We start from the raw sequence: 17928 nt of genomic DNA on the forward strand, positions 1-17928 counted from the left end.
CACAGCCTTGTTGCTACATAATTTTCAGAAGAATAATATAAAAAGGATTATTTTCCTGTCAACGAATCAAGAAAGAACAAAATATTTAAAGCAAAATGCGGCATGAAGCAGTTAGTGCCATGTCAATAAAGGAATTTTTATCAAACCGATAATCCCTGATATAAATTTGAAATACGCAAAACATTCCACATTTTCAATCATCACTGACAAATGCCATTTATCCCTATCCATCTCGTCCCCAAAAGTCAAGGTCGATGACCTCCTGGAATGGATGTACTCTTTAATATTTTGAATTATCTTGGAAAGCATAAACAGTACAGACTTGGTTAGGGTCTAAAGAGATCACCCTGGAGATACTTTCTGAACTACAGGTTAAATAACTACAGGTTCTATGCAAATGTCCAAAGTCAAATATGACAGGACAACATTTAAAAGGTTAGAAAGTTTTAGTCAGATAAAAAAAATATAACATTCTTGGAAGTAAAGTTCCAAACTGTGCCATGAAAAAAAAAAATCAATGTGTAAAAAAAACATTAGAATAGTGAAGGGTGGTAAACAGTACAAATGCTGTGTTGCATTTTAGATTTTAGATGCTTACCCTGAAATTATAATACTTATAATTTCTTGCTGCATTCCCTTTAAGAAGGCTTGCAACAGTGACAACTTTGAAGAAATTGTGCAAAAAAAAAATTCAAACCAAGGAGCAGATACTGTATGCTTATCTTGAAACAGAAAAATCTAGTCAGTGAAGTGGCAAATATTTTATTGCTACTGTATAGCTATAAATCTTACTGTCCAGCATTGAAGAAATCATCAACTCCAAGACCACTGGGTGGATTTACAACCTGTCCCTGGAATATCAGTTACAATAAAGTATCCCATGTTCTGGGTCTGATGAAGATGCATATAGACATTTAATAAAATATATAAGTATCTGTGAAACCATGGTGTGCAGGAAGCTCTTCAAAGGTAGCAAGTGGCATATTGGAGTGAATTGCAAACAGTCACACAGAAACATACTGTAACAGTTCAAATAAATCCTTTATTAAACCTGAAAGTCAGAAGTGATACCTGGACAGTCAGTACTAATATTTTTCATTTTATATTTTCAATACTGAATTTTAAGCAGAATGACAAATGATACTGTAACAATGAATCCTGTCAAAAAATGCATTGAATAATTGTAACTATTAACAAGATACCTTTACCTCAAATTACTCCTGTTTGGCCCAGGAAATATATTTTATTCAAATATTGAGATTACTTTCTTTGCAGCAGGGGCTTAAAGAATTTAGAGGATGCATCAGGAAATGTAAACTGTTTAAAAGGATAGATATTTTTACTCTGCAGTTAATGTAATTGAAAACATTCATTTCACTATTTCATTTTAAGAACTCTGTGGCACGTAATGGCTAGATTTTTCAGACTGCATTTTATAGAATACCTTTCACTTTTAGACCCCCTGATTGAGGTCACAGAGTATTCTCATTTTGATGCATTTTGCTCGCTATAATACATCAATATTTTAACAATGTGACATTAGATCTAATGATCACTTCAGTGTAGTTAGAACATTGACTGTTTAATGTAGTCTAAAACATTTGATGCTTTAATTTAGCCCACTACAGTATATCAGAAACATCTAGGGGCTCTTAGAGTTCTTTGCAATTAGGACTGTTTTAGTGCACACAGACAATTGGGAACAACTTCCTGCTAATTCATGAAAATATGATATTGTATGTTTTCCTCTACATTTACAATATTTTACTTGTACAACTGATATTTTGCTTCTAAGCAGTGAGTTTTATTAGCTGCCCTTTGTTTCCTTTCACTTGCATCTCATCTGTGTGCTTTTCATAGTGTTCGGGTGGTGCTTCCTCTCTTAGACCAGCGTGCATGCTATACAGTATACAGTACTGCATGTTCCCATTTACAGTTCAACAGTTCCTATTACTGTATCCTCACAATATCAGTTCAGTATTTTGCCCTTTTCCATTTCCAGTAGAATATGTCAAAATGAAAGCCCTTACTGTAATTACTTTATGCACTTTTAGAATGCGCATACATGTATCCAGCTTAATTTTTTTGCAGTCTCAATGCCTTACATGAAATCAAATGCACTTTTTACATACAGCTTGCATCTTGCAGCAATGACTGGTGGTCTGAGATCTGCTGTAGGAGTGTTCCAAAAGCTCTTTGAAGGTTTTAACTGCTGGTTAGTCAGAGAGACAAGTCAGAGATGTGTGATCAGTACAGTCAAGGTGGGGGCTGCCTACCTTGTGAAAATCTATCAGAAATACATTTTTAGGTAGTATTAATACAAAATGCAGTCACTTGCCCCAGAGCACAGATGAGAAGCAGAGAAGTTTTTTGCCTTTCTCTACCACTGAAACTGAACATAAGCTGCTCAGCTCAGTTGTGCAAGTGTGTTCCAAGCTTATAGTCTCATTAATAGGTGAGAAAAAAAGCACAGCGTGTCACTGCCTTCAGTGTGTCACCTGACCTCATTCATTTCATTGCACTGATTAAAAGTTGACAAAGGCACGGGCCTTCTCCTGCTTTAGTGATATCTCCTTGAGTTGTTGCTCTTAAAAAGCTAACTGGGCTAAGCTAGCAAGTTTACTGCCAAACAAACGTAACAAATATTCTTTTCAAAACTGGACCTTCAAGCAAAGCAGCGCCGGATGTCAAAGATATGTTACTGCAAATATAATTCTGGTATAATTCTGCTGATACAGCATGGTGGCGCAGTTCTAAATGGGGCCCTGACTTCACGTCTTAGGGTGTTATCTGTGTGGAGTTTGTATGCTCTCCCCATGTTCATATGCCTTTTCTCTGGGTGCTCTGGTTTCCTCCCACAGTCCAAAGACATACTGGTACAGTAGGTTAATTGGCTTCTGGGAATAGTGGCCCTGCCGTGAGTGTGTGCTTGTCTATGTTTGTACTGTATCGGTGTGTGCCCTACGGTGGACATGTCCTGTCTAGAATGTATCCCACCTTGCACCTGTTGCTTGACAGGATAGGCTCCCCTGCAACCCTGCAATGGAAGAAAATTGATGGATGGGTGTTAGTGAGCATGGTAAATAATGGTAAGTGTAGATTTTGATATTTATTCCAAAAACACTAATGTGAATTAAGTCAGTGTACACATTCTACAGTAAAGTCTTTTCTGGAGAATAATAGCCCTCATTTTGATAGTGAGTTCAGATGATGGTAAAGTAGGTATTGAAATCCAGTGACATCTGTTGGGCTGCTACTGACATCCTTAAGCTGCTAGCTGTAAGTACCTGTATTTCAGTTGAGACTATGTAAATCGGCATGCAGCTATAACCCCAGCCTACAGTACACAATCAGTGACCGTATTGCACTCTATAGTGATGAGTAAAACTGTGCTTCTGCCATGTTCCATGTTTACTGGAACTCTGGCCTCTGAGCCACTGTGTGCCTCTCTAGCACACCATACTGGTAAGAACTGGTATTGTATATCACTTAAATTTACAGTGCTTCCCAAAAGTATTTAGACCCTGCTTTCGGTGCCTCATTATTTTTAATATAGGTTTGCTGCAGCAAATGGTTTGAATACTTATGAAGTCATGACTTTTCTGTTGTTTTTTCCTGTTTATCTCTTTTCATTTTTATTTTTTGTTTTGAATATGTGGAAAAGTATGTACTGTATATAGCACATATTAATTGCTACTTCAGAGTGTTAATATTTTCAAGCAAAGCAACAAAATGTGAAAACTGTAAGAGTCTGAATACATCTTCAAGAGACTGTAATTAAAATGTTAACAACAGTTAACTTGTAAATAGAATTGCAGTACATAAAAAAGACAGTAGTCTGTCAATCAAGGACCTTCACAGCTTTTGAGCAGCACAAGTCCAGTCCAAGTACAATTGGGATATACATTTTCATAAATACTGTCTGGAAGTCAGAAGTGTTCCATATCTAAATAATGCCTTTATTGAATATGAAGTTACTTACCCATTTATACCAATTAACAATCACATTAATATTTTAAAGAGTTTTCAAACTGTTTGTTGTAAAATGAATACAAATAGATACTGTACTGTATATTACTTTTAAAACTGAGTTACCTACTGTGCGTGTTCATTTTTTTAATATATCCACTCAATTTGGGATCACCAAGTGTTTTGATTTTTTTATTTGGTTCATGGGTATGACAGCAGGAGGAGAATGACAACCAACCAGCCTACTTTTTCCTCAACTTTTGATATACAGCTCGTAAAGTGCTTACAGAAGGCTTAGCACCAGATGGAGGACACCCAAATTCCTCACTGATATTTCAATAAGCTTGTCACAGGAGCCACTATTTTGTCCTGTATAAGACTTACAGTATGCCCTGAATAGCTTATGACCCTGGATAATCTATGTTCAAGTTCATGTTCACATTTATTTGTCACTCCAGCCATATACAAGTATACAGTAGAAGGAAATATTGTTCCTCCTGGTCCACGGTGAAAATACAGACAGGACACTGACATCCATGTAGATATTGTAGACAGGATACACATAGTGCAAAGTGCAGATAGTGAAAATAGTGCACATCACAAGGCAATTTTTATGCCCTGTGTAATACTGACAGTTTTTTTACCATGACATGAAGAATCCTGGTCACACTAAGCATTACATAGACTCTACTAGGCAATAACTGAATCCACAGAACTCAAGGGTTTGAGCATTGTAGAATGATGAACAATTTAATAGGAGAACTTTCAGAAGAATTAAAAATGAAAGGCAAACAAATACTGTAACTATTGTGGTACCAAATTGCATGAAATGTAATTACAAACAATTATGTTGTAGCATAGACCTTATTTTATGCATTTCACATGTAAGGGAATGATTTTCATTGCAGTCTGTACTTGTGCCCTATTTGACCAAACCTTGTGATCATACATTTAACATGATGCTGGTTCTTTCTGCTACTCCTTTAACCAATAATCAAAATGCCCATTTACTTTGACCTTTTTAGTTGCACATTTGCCTTCATCATCTTGATATCCCTCTAATAAGGCTTCAATGTGGCATTACACATGAGATTTTATTAGAAGCAAGGGAGGCTTCTTTTTTATCAAATGAAAACATCCTGCAGTTTAAATGAAAGGAAGAGCTATCTGATAAAGGGTGTTGTGCACAAGCTGTTTATTATGCCTGGAGGACCCCAAGTCTGTTGTGGAGGGAGAAAAACATTCTTTAGGTCAGAGCTGTTGTTTGACACACTCAGTAAACTATAGCAATTATATGTACTGTATATTGTGTATACTGTAATATGTACGCATAAACCACTTACATCTTGCCTCTTCCTACAGTATGTGGTCATACAGTACACTATATGTCCTTGTGTCATAGTTTATGGTGTCCTTTCAAGCAAACCAGTATTTCAGCTTCTAAAGTGTATGGATTTGTGCTCACAATAAAAGCAAAAAAAACCTAGGTTTTTCCTAATCGATGTCAATCTGAAGATAACCCCACATACAGAGGAGCACACACAGGGGGAGAGGAGACCTGGGAAATGTCCGATACTACATTTTTTTTGGCAACGACTAAAAAAACAACTTATAGCATATAAATGAAAAAAAAATTAAAGATATTTGAAGGAAAGTTTACCACATTCAAAACATGCATCCTCCAGACTGATTAACTATAATAATAATTATAACTGCTTACGCTTATATAGTGCTTTTCTGGACACTCCACTCAAAGTGCTTTAGAGGTAATGGGGACTCCCCTCCACCACCACCAGTGTGCAGTAGTTGACTGGGGAATGATTTTTAAACAGAGCATGCAGCAGTAACTTTCACGATTGTTCTAAAACAGCAGCAGCCACGGCAATAACAACACACTAGTATCTACTAGCTGCTTACCTTTGACTAAATATCTTTTGAGTTCTGCATGGTTCAGACATTCCAGAATGTCATTAAAGGAGGTTCTTTTTTTAATGGTGACTTTGTTTATACCAGACTTGTGAACCTGTCATCAGCTGCATCACTAAAAATACAATGTTAAATATAACTGGCATTAGAGAAAGGTGTCCTAATTCTGATGTGATTTTCTTGTGCATTGTTTTGGGATTGGCCAGTGATCAAAATGTTCATTGGCACAATAGCTCCATCTAATGGCTTTTCATATTTTTTAAAGAAACACACAACTGTCTGCTCCCATTGTAAAATAATTCACCACACTCAAAGATGAAAATACAACATATTTCTTGAGTCATAGCTTTCTTTCTAAATATTTCAAATATTTGGTCAATTCTTTCATTTAAATGACCACATTGCACTGTACTATTGTGATTTCATCTCAAATGTGTGTGGCTTTTACTAATTCAAAAAGCATGGAGCTTGCATGATTAATCTATTGATATTAAATTATTCCATGCAATGACAATTTCCTTTGTGAAGACCCCATTCTTCCTGAGTAATGGAGGGATCCATGTGTGTATGAGTGCCATACAGGTTGGTTTATTTAAATGGAGATACAGTAGTTGTACAAGGAGCAAATGGAGCAATGTACAGTAGCTGCCAGGATAACCAGAAAGCAGGAAAGAGGAACAGGACTGCACCGACGGCCAGTTAAGAGGGATTGCACAGGATCGCCAGAAAGCAAGATGGTCAAACAGACTGTAACAGAGAACAGCTCAATAACTGTCCCTCGAGCAACAATGCTGTGGGGCTTAAATACTGTGCTCATTAACGTCAATGTGTAGCAGGTGGCTGGGAGAGCCTGTTAAATCTGTTGCGTGTAGCCCCGGTCAGTGCTGTGCTTCTCCTGCAAATGTGACTGATCTCCGAGGAGACCAAGACCAGTGAACTCGGCCGTAACATGTTCACCGTAACATGTGGCAGTCAGCACAAACGTTATATCTTCTTATATAACAGACCTTGCTCAGGTAACTATACAATAATTCAAAGTTGAAGTTTGTTTTGTTCAGTTCTCTCGTACAATAGTGTTGAACTGTGCTGCATTGTTCAATAGTGGTCACTATATTCATGTGTACAGTAAGGACTACACGGATATTTGTGTATATGATAGAACATAATTAGCGCTTAATACCCTGCTTTGCACATATTTGCATTATTTTTTTACTTTTATGATTTCATTACGAATGAGGCAGTGGCAGTCTTCCAATTTTCTCTTGGCAAGTTCTTTTTTTTCCCACAAGGCAATGAGAGCAATAAATAGGATGGAACACCAAGCAAAGCTCGTCTTTGCCAGGTTTTCAGTATTCTACCACTTTGTAGTAAAAATCCTCTTATAATCCTCTATACTGGCATACTGTAGATGTATTTTAATAGGCAGGAAAACAGGCAGCTCTCCTCGATTTCTGTCAACATCAGAAAAATTCTAGATCAATTTTTGTGAAAAGCAAAAATGTGTTCAAACAGGGACAATAAATTGGGCAAACTAAGCAATTTCATTGTTTTCTGTATCCTAAATATGTCTGTTTTTAAGAAGGTGCATTGTATTGCCATCATTGTATTGTGCTGTATATTAATTGTACCAACAACATTTTCTAATTCCTGTTTTGACTATTATTTGCTTAGGAATTGCTCTTTTCCAGGGTGCATGACAATTTATATACAGTACAATATACTGTATTATAATGAAAATAAGGCCCGCAAAAACCAGCATCAAAATAAAAATAGCAGCACAAGTAAAAAATATCAAAAAGCAAAATCGTAGCTGCTTATATTTTTTCTGCATGTAGTCTTTCTATCCTCCAGATTATTTGGACAATAGGTGTTTTTTTTTCAGTGGAGACAAAAGAGATGTTAGTGAACTAAAAGTGTCCTCTGGAAAGTGACTTTAAAGGCACACCGTACTGTAAATGCATGATCTCACATTGATGCAAAACTGTGTAGGGGAGAATACTGGGGAAATTAGAAGTGCCTACAGAGTGGACACAGCTGTCTTTAAGCACCAACTGTGCTAAAGACAATAAAAGTCCAAATTGAAGGCAAAGGACAAACACTGCAGATTAAGTAGGATTTGAAATGGCAAATTGCAAAGGTTATAGAAGGTCCCGTAAATCAAGTTTGGTATAAAGACACAAAATGGAAGCCAGGTCTTGGGTAATGACCTGAATAGACGTGGTAAAGCGATACTACAGGCAGATGATATGTCACGGGTTGTACAAAGTCTTGTATCATATTATGAGGTACATTAATTGAGACTTTTTTTCTACTGAGTGCTCCATGCAACATCCTACCCAGCCACCTCAGAATTTATAGAGGGTCATTTTCCATCTATTAGATGTGTTGAGCTTCTGGTGCAAAACCTTGTGTAACATGACCGAACAGAGCATCCTCATGAGAAAAGAGTCAGAGTGCAGTTCTGTGAAGACTGAAAGTGGAGATTTCTAGGCAGTAAGGAGAGTGGGGATTAAGGATGGGTCAGAGCTGCTGGAAAGATACATTTAAAAAACTCTCATATTTAAAGTAATGTCTTAGAACTGAGTGTTTCTTTTGCATTAACCAGTAATGAGAAGACAGGATTCAGTAAAATTTATTAGATAGCTGTCTTTAATGGGTGCATAGGAAATGTTATACACAACCTGCCATCATTTCTCTAAAAACAAAACAGAATATGATGTTTTGTTCCTCACTAGAAGAACCAGCACAACTTACAATCATGCATAAATGAGGCCATGTAAAAGGAAATGAAAAGCAAAACACGAACTAATGAATTATTACAGACGTTTACTGTATTAGTCATTTCTGTTTAAACAAAAGGAGCTTTTAAATGTCTTCAATCAGTTTTTAGAAGAATGTCTCTGAAATCTGTTTTTTTTATTTCCCATGATTTAGTATTTTAAACCATCTTCTTTCCCATGATACCATTTGATACCCCACTGAGTTTCCAATCCACTGGATGAGTAGACACAAACGTATTCTTGTAGAAGTGTAGATTAATTAAATAAGCAGCAACATGTTCATATACATGTACTTCTTTGTGTTTTTCAGGCCAGAAGATGGAGAAATTCATCCAGAAATCTGCCGGCTTTTTATACAGTTGCAGTGTTGTCTAGAAATGTATATCACGGAAATGCTCAAATCTGTGTGTCTTTTAGGATCCCTTCAGTTACACAGAAAAGGTGCTTGTGATGTTTTATATTAAGCATATTTCTATTAACATCTCACTTTGCTTTGTGAAAACCTTACTCTATAGCATGTTTTTTTGTAGATTAAAAAATAAAGAGCTCATTTTTGATCACTCTTCAAACCACGAACACTCGGGCAAATATATTAACGACTGATTATTGTATTGATGTTGGAACATTTTTTATACTGCGGTAACACAGCAATATTAACACTGAAGTGCCAATTTAGAATCGTGCTTTATTCAGGAATTTAGCACTAGCATCACAGTTTGGCACAACTCATGGGCTCATTATCATGTTCTTGTGGAGTGATTTTGTTAACAATATACAGAGTATTAATATCTTAACATTTGCATTTTGAAATAGCCAACTCAGGGAGTCTTTTCACAGTGCAATTCTCTGGGCAACTAATTCTAAAGGCAACAAGTGAGAAATATCCACAGCAGAACTAAAACCATCTGGAGCATAAGAATCCATCTTGCCTTCACCTCTTACAGCTAAAGCTCAGGCTAATGTTGCTTTCCAAAGTTCCTAATTAGAGTCTGGATGCTTAGATATCTCGGTGTATAAAGTCAAAGTCTGTGGTCTGGAAAGAAGATTGATCATACCCATCTTGACATAACGGTCATGGTTTGATAAAGCTCCTCAGGTGTGGTGTTCAAAAATCATAATGACTCAAATAGATTAAGACAAAGTTAATTCAAAAGATTAGAAGAAAGTTTGTGTGAGAAACGTGTTTAGTGCTAAAATTATCATAATAAAAGTTTAAGAGTCTGAAGTGATTAAGTATTACCGTACCATTTGTAAAGGATAATGGGGTGTGTCACTGTTCGAACTTCTCTTTCCAGGTAAGGAGACATGTACTGTTCCCAAAATCTTGGACTGTAAAATGGAGGAGAGCTCTGAGATCCCAATATTGGAAGACACATCATCCTCACCAGTAGATTATCATCAGTATTCCTGGCAGGTTTCCACAGATATTGAAAACACTGAAAGGTACTCTTATTTTAACTTAAATTTTAAAGATACTTTAAAAAGTTAATTTAAAAAAATTATTTGAAATTTCCATGTTAATATTTGATGATGTGACATTAGCAAAGGTGTGTACTGTATGAGAAAGTTTAAAAAATATGCAAAACCTATCAAAATATATTGAGCATAAACATATTTCATTGGTGCAACCATCATATGGAACGTCCCAACTGCCCTGTCAAAATGTAGACTGCAGGAACATGTTGGTTTAATACCTAATCAAATTTAGGTGTTTTTTATATTCCCTATGTACAGATATGTTGTTCACCATACATTAGGGTGGCTTTTCTGTGACTTTCTAATACAAAATGTTAAATCTATCATACAGTACATATGATATATGGTTTATTGACTGCAGCCCTAGAAATGGACATTATGTAATGATGGTTGAATGACCAATGTGGTGCAGCTCTGCACGTATTCTTTTCAGGTCATGACCTGGTCAGATGTGTTTTTTTTTTCTTTAGAACTGGAAAGGATGAAACTGAACTGCTCCTGTTGATGTTTTTGTACCTCTATAATCCTAAATGAATACTCAGTATACTGTATGAGTGAAAAACCCCCATTAAACACATACTGTATAAACTGATAAAAGTAGCTGCTGCAAATGAGGATTAATCATATTGTGAACTGCAACAAATAACATTTGATCCATGTACTGATGGTCAGTGTATCAGTGTGCTATGTACTGTATGTACAGTAAATACTGAGCATCAGAATAAACTTTTCACTCTATTTTCTATGCATGTTTTAAGAAAAAACTATACAAGACTTGGATGCAGATTAAATGTTTTTGATGTCATTTTGATGAATTGATCATTCATAACTTATAATAATTATAAAGTACTCAGGTGACTTTGACTGTGGAAAAGGTGTTTATTCATCTCATTAGAGAGATAGTTGATTGGGTGCACGTGATGTGGTGATTTAAACTCCTGAAAGTTTTGAAGGCCTAATGAAAATCAAGATAGAAAAACATGGAAAGGGACCAGTATGTCCAGCTGGCACTTTTGTGCCTTCTGTATACTGGAGGCTCAATTAAGTCACCTTAGGTGGACTAATCAGCAGCAAAGTATGCTTCCCCTACAAAGTTTTGAGTAGTTTTGTCCATCCATAAATGTCAGAAAGTGTGGCGAAGATGTGCAAAACAATATTCTAATTGTTCTGAGGAACAGACCTTTTGATGGATTAGTCCAAGTGTGATGGCCTGGGCAGGACTGCCTGGTCACTACAGAACGTTACTAGAAGTGATTGATGGCAACCTAACTGCATGATACTACAGTATATGGATCAACTCATGGAACCTCACTTACTAACCTTTCTAAGGTCACATAACAACATGACAACATTCCAGTAGGACAACACACAACCTGATCATCCTGGCAGCATTCTTATAAAACAAAAATGTGGTACTGTATGCCACAGAACGGAGTTATGTTGGAATTGAGCCCCAGAGAACACTTGTTTGATGAGCAAAGACAATGTGTGGCTTTTAAGTTTCTGAGACCAGTAAATAAGCTCGTGCCTTTTTCCAGCACTAGGATTGGATTGCGTCAGAATCTCACAACAGTACCTGAAACCTGGTCCGGTATACTTTAGAGATGTGCATTGATTTTAATTGTTTCCAGCAGCGGCCACATATGATATTAGCCAGCTTCTTTCAGAGTAGATTTTTTTGAAGAGAAATATTAATCAGCACAATGAATTTATGTTTGTTCAATAAAATGCCCATGCTCCTGCGACAAAAAATATTGTCTTTTCCCTGGTAATAACTATGTATTTTTATTGTTAGAAGAGATTCCATACTAATGTTTAGTATACAGTATACTGTATATTCTGTAGCTTTGCAAGATCTATGGGAAATTGACCACACAAACTTAACAATCTATAATTCATGTCTGCAGATATAAAAAAGTATAAAATTATATCTGTGCTTTGACAGAGATATGCGGGAAATGAAAAATCTTCTAAGCAAACTCAGGGAGACTATGCCTTTACCATTAAAAAATCAAGGTATGTAAAATTAGAATCTCCTTTATTCACTCAAGTATCAAGTAAGATCTGTTGTTTCCAGCGTATTACATTCTTTTTTAACACTCATCCAAACGTTTTGTTAAATTAAACAAAAACATGAAAAACATTTGCATGAAACTCTTAAGGGTTCTTGAAACAATCATCTACCATCTCTTTGTCTTCATTAGTCATATACATCTGGAGACATTTATAATCATAACCAAAACAGGGAAGATGGGCCTCCTCTCATTTGTAACCTTTCTCATTGTTTGTATGTTTTTATCAGATCTTTCCCTTCCTAATAATCCAACATGGACTTTCCCCTTTTAAATCAAACTTAATTTACTAATGTAAAAAGAAATCTTTAGGGCGCCATTTCTTTCAAAGGCCTCTGATAATAGATTCCCTTCTGTTCGACCTTACCTTTATGCCGTTGCCATGGTTAATCACTTCTGAGTTTACTATAAAGTTATACAGAAACACCGCACCTTTGATTGTGGGGCATTTTAAAACAAAACGCTGAGAGTATATTGTACATATAGACAGTTATAATTTGTTCTGTTTTAGTACCACTCAGTATACAATGGGCCTCTTTTAACATAATAGGAAGATGGCTTATCTGCTAGGTCATAATATCAGCTGTGCTTATTGCGTTGAAATAGAAGATAAGTTTTGTACTGTTAAAGAGGGTCTTGAAAAAGTAACATTTTACTTCATAAAACACAGTTACTTAATTGAACAATATTGATATACATTTAACGTATTGTGTCTTTTAAAATTTGAGTATTTGCAAAGGTTTGTAAATATCCTGTAAATAATATATAGATTTTTGGGCCAATTTTGTAAAAACTAAATCATTAACAATAATCATTTGTTTTTTGCAATACCAGTACATTTCTGATTTTCATCATCAAAAGAGTTTCCAGATTTTTTTGTTTAAATGGTGATCAACCTTCTCTTTCTTCTTGTTGTCATAGATGACAGCAGCCTCCTGAACCTGACTCCATACCCCCTAGTCAGAAGAAGAAAGAGGCGATTCTTCGGACTTTGCTGCCTTGTGTCAAGTTAAAACATTGAGCCTCAAACATCCTGCAAAAAACGAAATTAGGATCCATATCAGAGCAAACAACAATCAGAAACATTGAACCAACTTGTATGTTGCCCTACAAAATATTACTGCCATTTCTAAACTCTTCTGTTCCGTTCAAAAAGGCTGTCCATTTTCTATTTTTTATTTTGTAATACAAAAACAGTTCTTAAAAATTGCCGAATGGATAGTTTTGAATTATATATTTTACTCTAATTTTGATTAAGATGCTTTATAAAGATTTTTTCCATTTTTGTAATTGGAGTGATATTATTGCATGGCCACTTTAAGGCAATGTGATCAGATGAAACTATGTGGAATTAGTTTGCCCCCTCCCCCACATTGCTCCAGTAGTTACACCTCTGTTCAGGCAGACTAAGATCCTTGTGTTATTAATCTAATTATTACTTGTATATTTAAGAACTAAGACTAAATATAATGCTTCTTTTGAATCAAACAGCCCTTCCACAAACATTGGGCATTCTAAGTACCAAGGGTACCCTTAATAGGATATACTATACTACAGTATATACGGTATTTCAATACAGAGAAAGAAGAAAATTAACCAACTAAGATTGATCAGCAGTGTTAACTAACTCATTGCATCAATCAAACACTGCATATAGAAGCCATGTACAGGAGAAACTTTTTTTTCCTTTCCATAACTATAGTATATACTGATCATTATTTAGTCTTCCATATACCGGAAATCTGTACCCAATTTTTCTTTTACATTTCCAAGGAATATATAATATTGAAATAAACTTTTGCACATATATGTAAATCAATCTATTAACCTTGTATATATATACTGAATCATTACATAATCATTATATTATTATTTTAAAAGACAACTTTTCTGTTTCAATTCAAATGATTGAACAAAATCTGGTGGCAAAACACTCTAAATGATCTTTTATATCCCATGGAAGGGCAAAGCACGGTACTTGCTTATCAATATAGTATTTAATGTTTAGGGCATGCTGGAGGTAGATCAAACAAGAATATACACCATTTTACATTGTTAATAAACTTTTTTTTTATTAAAATGAAGAACTTTGTCATTTGTGGTTTCTACTCGGATGTAAAATGCAATACAAATTCATATACGAATTTTTAAAATCTGAGTTTTTGTAATACAAAAAAGCAGTACAGTATGTACTGTATATATATTTTGAGATGACAGTGTTATTAACAACAAAATAATAGCATGCTGAATAGACTGTTTTGAACAACCTTTTGTAAACCTTTCTTATCTTTAAATGTTAACAGGTAGGTGTGCATGAAAGTGTGTCCTTCAAATAGTTAACATTTTTATTTCTATATAACTTTCAAATGCAAAAAAAATGATATTCTTGCAATGATCTCTAAATTGACCATTTATTCTTTACCAGGGAGCTACTGTACCTTCTAAGGACTGCTGTAAAAATGCATTGCTTCAGAAAGGATTGTGCAAAAGGCAAGATTATGGCTCAGATGGAGCATCAGTCATTTGCAGGGCGCACAGGGACCATTTAAAATTTAAAGACACCAGTTAACCTAGCCAGCATGTTTCTGGAATGTTTGAAGGAAGCTGGAGTACACAGAGAAATCCCACATGAACGAAAAATATGACAACTGGAAAAAAAAAAAACAACTCTAGATTTATTGAGGTTGTAGCAATGTCAGTCTTGAATAGAGTGCAACAAATTTTAAGGAACATTTAATTCTACTTCAGTTTTGAAACACATAATAGCCACTAGATGGCAGATTCCACTCGACTTGGTATACAAAGTTTCTTTTTCTATTTATACACACTAGCTTTCATTAAAGTCAAGGAACATTTGTAAAATTATTAACACTTAGTTCTTAAACAGTTAGTTGAGTGTATAACTTCTGTAATAACTTCTATAGTGGTATAATTATTGTAGTATCAATTATGTTAATCTACTGTACTTGATTTAATTTGTAGTAGTTCAGGTGGGTAGCTGTGTCAGCATGCGTAGGCTGCAAAGGAACAAGTAATAGGTTTCTTCCATGCTGAAAAAAAGAAGAAAGAGAACACAACGTTTCGGCCGTGGAGCCTTCTTCAGGTGTGAGAGAGACAAGGCAGTAGGCAAAGGTAATGAAGCGGGAGAACAAAGGCTTGATTGGCCTCTCTTTCTGTCCCCTGCTCCCGCCTCTCACTCCTCCACCTCCCTCCCAGCCTTTGTTCTCCCGCTACATTACCTTTGCCTACTGCCCTGTCTCTCTCACACCTAAAGAAGGCTCCACGGCCGAAACGTTGTGTTCTCTTTCTTCTTTTTTTCAGTCTTTCAGTTTCAGTTTCAAGTCTTTAAGGTGCATTGAATGCTTGCAATTTCACACATCAAGAGAGCATTTTTGCAGTATTAGATCATCCATTCATCTATCCATTCTTAGTGCTTCTTTTATTTAAGGATTGCCTGGGAGCTTATTCCTATCCCAGCAAGAAAATGGTTCAAGGCAAGGTACACCCTGGATGGGAAGCCAGTCCATCACAGGGCCGACGCAAAGACAGACAGATTTCCCAGATGCTACTGTAATTAGCCTACCAGTGTGTTGTGGGGCTGTGGGAAGACATGGGAACATGGGAAGAACATACAAACTCCACACAGATAGCACACCAAGTCCAGTAGTGAACCCAGGTCCCAGACTATACTACACAGAACTGAGATGAGCACACATTGACTCCTGTGTCAAAAAGAAATGTTTCCATCACAACTATCAAAAAATATTCCAGCGAAAAAAAATCACTTTGTGAGCAAAGAAAAATATCTGAAATACAAGAATTAAGTAACAACATGATGGCTCCCAGCTGTGTGGTTTTTGGGAATGCAAGAATGCATCTGTCCCTCTTTCCAGTAAGACATGTCCATAAATTTATTAGTAACAGATGTTTTATTATTTTTGAGCTATGTATTGGGAGCATTTGACTCATTCTCACCCTATCTCATTCTCAATTCTAGCGTCAAAAAAGAGCTACCCAGAAAGTAATGCTTTTCTCCAGTCAAAATGTAGGAAAAGTTAAATTTACTCATACAAATAGCAGATTTACTGGTTATACACACTATTACTTTTCAGTTTAAAGCTGAATGTTTCAGGCAAGTTTATTTTACAGTACAGTATGTGTATATACAGCGTATTCTAAATGATTTATCTGTTGTTTATATAGAAATAGCCTGGGGGAGCTTAATCTAGGACAAGTCACATTCTACGCTTATTCTGGGCAGTCTTGAGTATCTAGGTTGTGGTGGAATGTTGTTTATTGCTGTAACTGTCTAATGCTCATTTATCACAAATGAATTTATATGCTGACACAAAATGAAAATAAAAAAAGATTAATTTTACACCAGTATGTCTTTGGGTGCATACTGACCATACAGTAATTGCATTTTAAATTATAAGCAAATAGGTTCATTCATTACTTCAGTACTGTTACACTAAATAGTATTACTAATTTATATGGCTGATGGTTTTTTAAAGCCACTTTCATTTGCACAGTTGGATATGTTACTGAAGTCACCTAGTACCTTGCTCAAAGCTACAAAAGCAGTGCCCCACTTTGGATTTGGACTCCAGGGGATCAAAGATAATTGATGAGGTAAATGACCATGACCTGCCTGAATAATGAAAATCACCTGGCTGCTATCAACACGATTGATGGCAGCCTGTCTGTGAGAGATGTTGCCCAGAAAATGAGATGTTCTGCTTCACCAAGCACCAATCAGCAGAGAAATGTCCTAGAAACCTGGCACTTTGGGGGTCACATCCAAGAAGGTCCAGGACAGTCACATTTGTCAGATCCACTTGTGTAATTGTTTTCTGAATGCAGTTGCTACAACAAGATAATTTATTGGAAGAACTACCCTGGACATCAGTAAAAATACTTTAACTTGCTTGACTTTACATGAAAATATTGTGCAAGCCTAGAGGACATTCAGGGGTTATGTTGGCAACCGAGACATAATATTGACATTGCTGTCTCCTGGGAGTGGTGTGTTTATTTATGATGAATCCCCTTCTGCACCTAAAAAGATTTGATGAAATACTTATAGAACATGTGGATTCATCATGGTAAGAATCACCTTGATTCTTTAATTGGTATGTTTATTCTTGCTCTGTGGTTTTGTTTCATAACTATCCGAACTAGAAGAATTTGATTAAAACCATCTGAATTTAATATACAATATACAGTACATTGATTATTTTAGGGTTGTCTGGACAATATTATGGAACGACAAATATTTGTAATGTGTTTTTCTGAGCACTTAATATATGTTTCTGAGCACTTACTGACCTTTTCAAAAGCACCACACAACAGGGGACATGATCATTTTAATGTTCTACTGCAGAGTTTTTTTTTCTTCCTTAAAATACCATCTTCATTTTTAATCACGGCTGCTTATCCTCTAAGGCAGAGGTCTGCAAACATGGCCCTGTCCCTAGAGAGCCTTATTCATTCAGTCCTTATCAGTAGTCCAAAACATTCAACAAGCGGAGATTTAGAAATTTTAACATTTCCAGACGAAGCAAGTAATTAAGTAATTAAGATCCCATTTTGAACAAATACCAGAAGACTCTGATTACAGACCAGGGATTACAGACCTATACTCTACACCATTGGTCCCTTTAGCAAACTTAGAAGTCTATCACTATTCATTTTTTTCAAGAGTT

The 17928-nt window shown here is 35.8% G+C and overlaps 1 protein-coding gene across 1 annotated transcript in view; it reads left to right on the forward strand.

The window, feature by feature from the left end:
• The window catches only part of LOC148673372 (regulator of G protein signaling 7-binding protein A-like), a 36121-nt gene extending 21811 nt beyond the window's left edge, over window positions 1–14310 (forward strand). Inside the window, exons 3-6 of the mRNA XM_088629772.1 lie at window positions 8986–9116; window positions 9971–10118; window positions 12097–12167; window positions 13145–14310. Coding sequence (XP_088485898.1) covers window positions 8986–9116; window positions 9971–10118; window positions 12097–12167; window positions 13145–13236 — 442 coding nt within the window. The 3' untranslated portion in view covers window positions 13237–14310. The remainder of the gene's footprint in view (window positions 1–8985; window positions 9117–9970; window positions 10119–12096; window positions 12168–13144) is intronic.
• Window positions 14311–17928: the final 3618 nt, after the last annotated feature.

Source organism: Lepisosteus platostomus, chromosome 4 (assembly GCF_059453375.1).
Source record: "Lepisosteus platostomus isolate fLepPlt1 chromosome 4, fLepPlt1.hap1, whole genome shotgun sequence".
Classification (NCBI taxonomy): domain Eukaryota; kingdom Metazoa; phylum Chordata; class Actinopteri; order Semionotiformes; family Lepisosteidae; genus Lepisosteus; species Lepisosteus platostomus.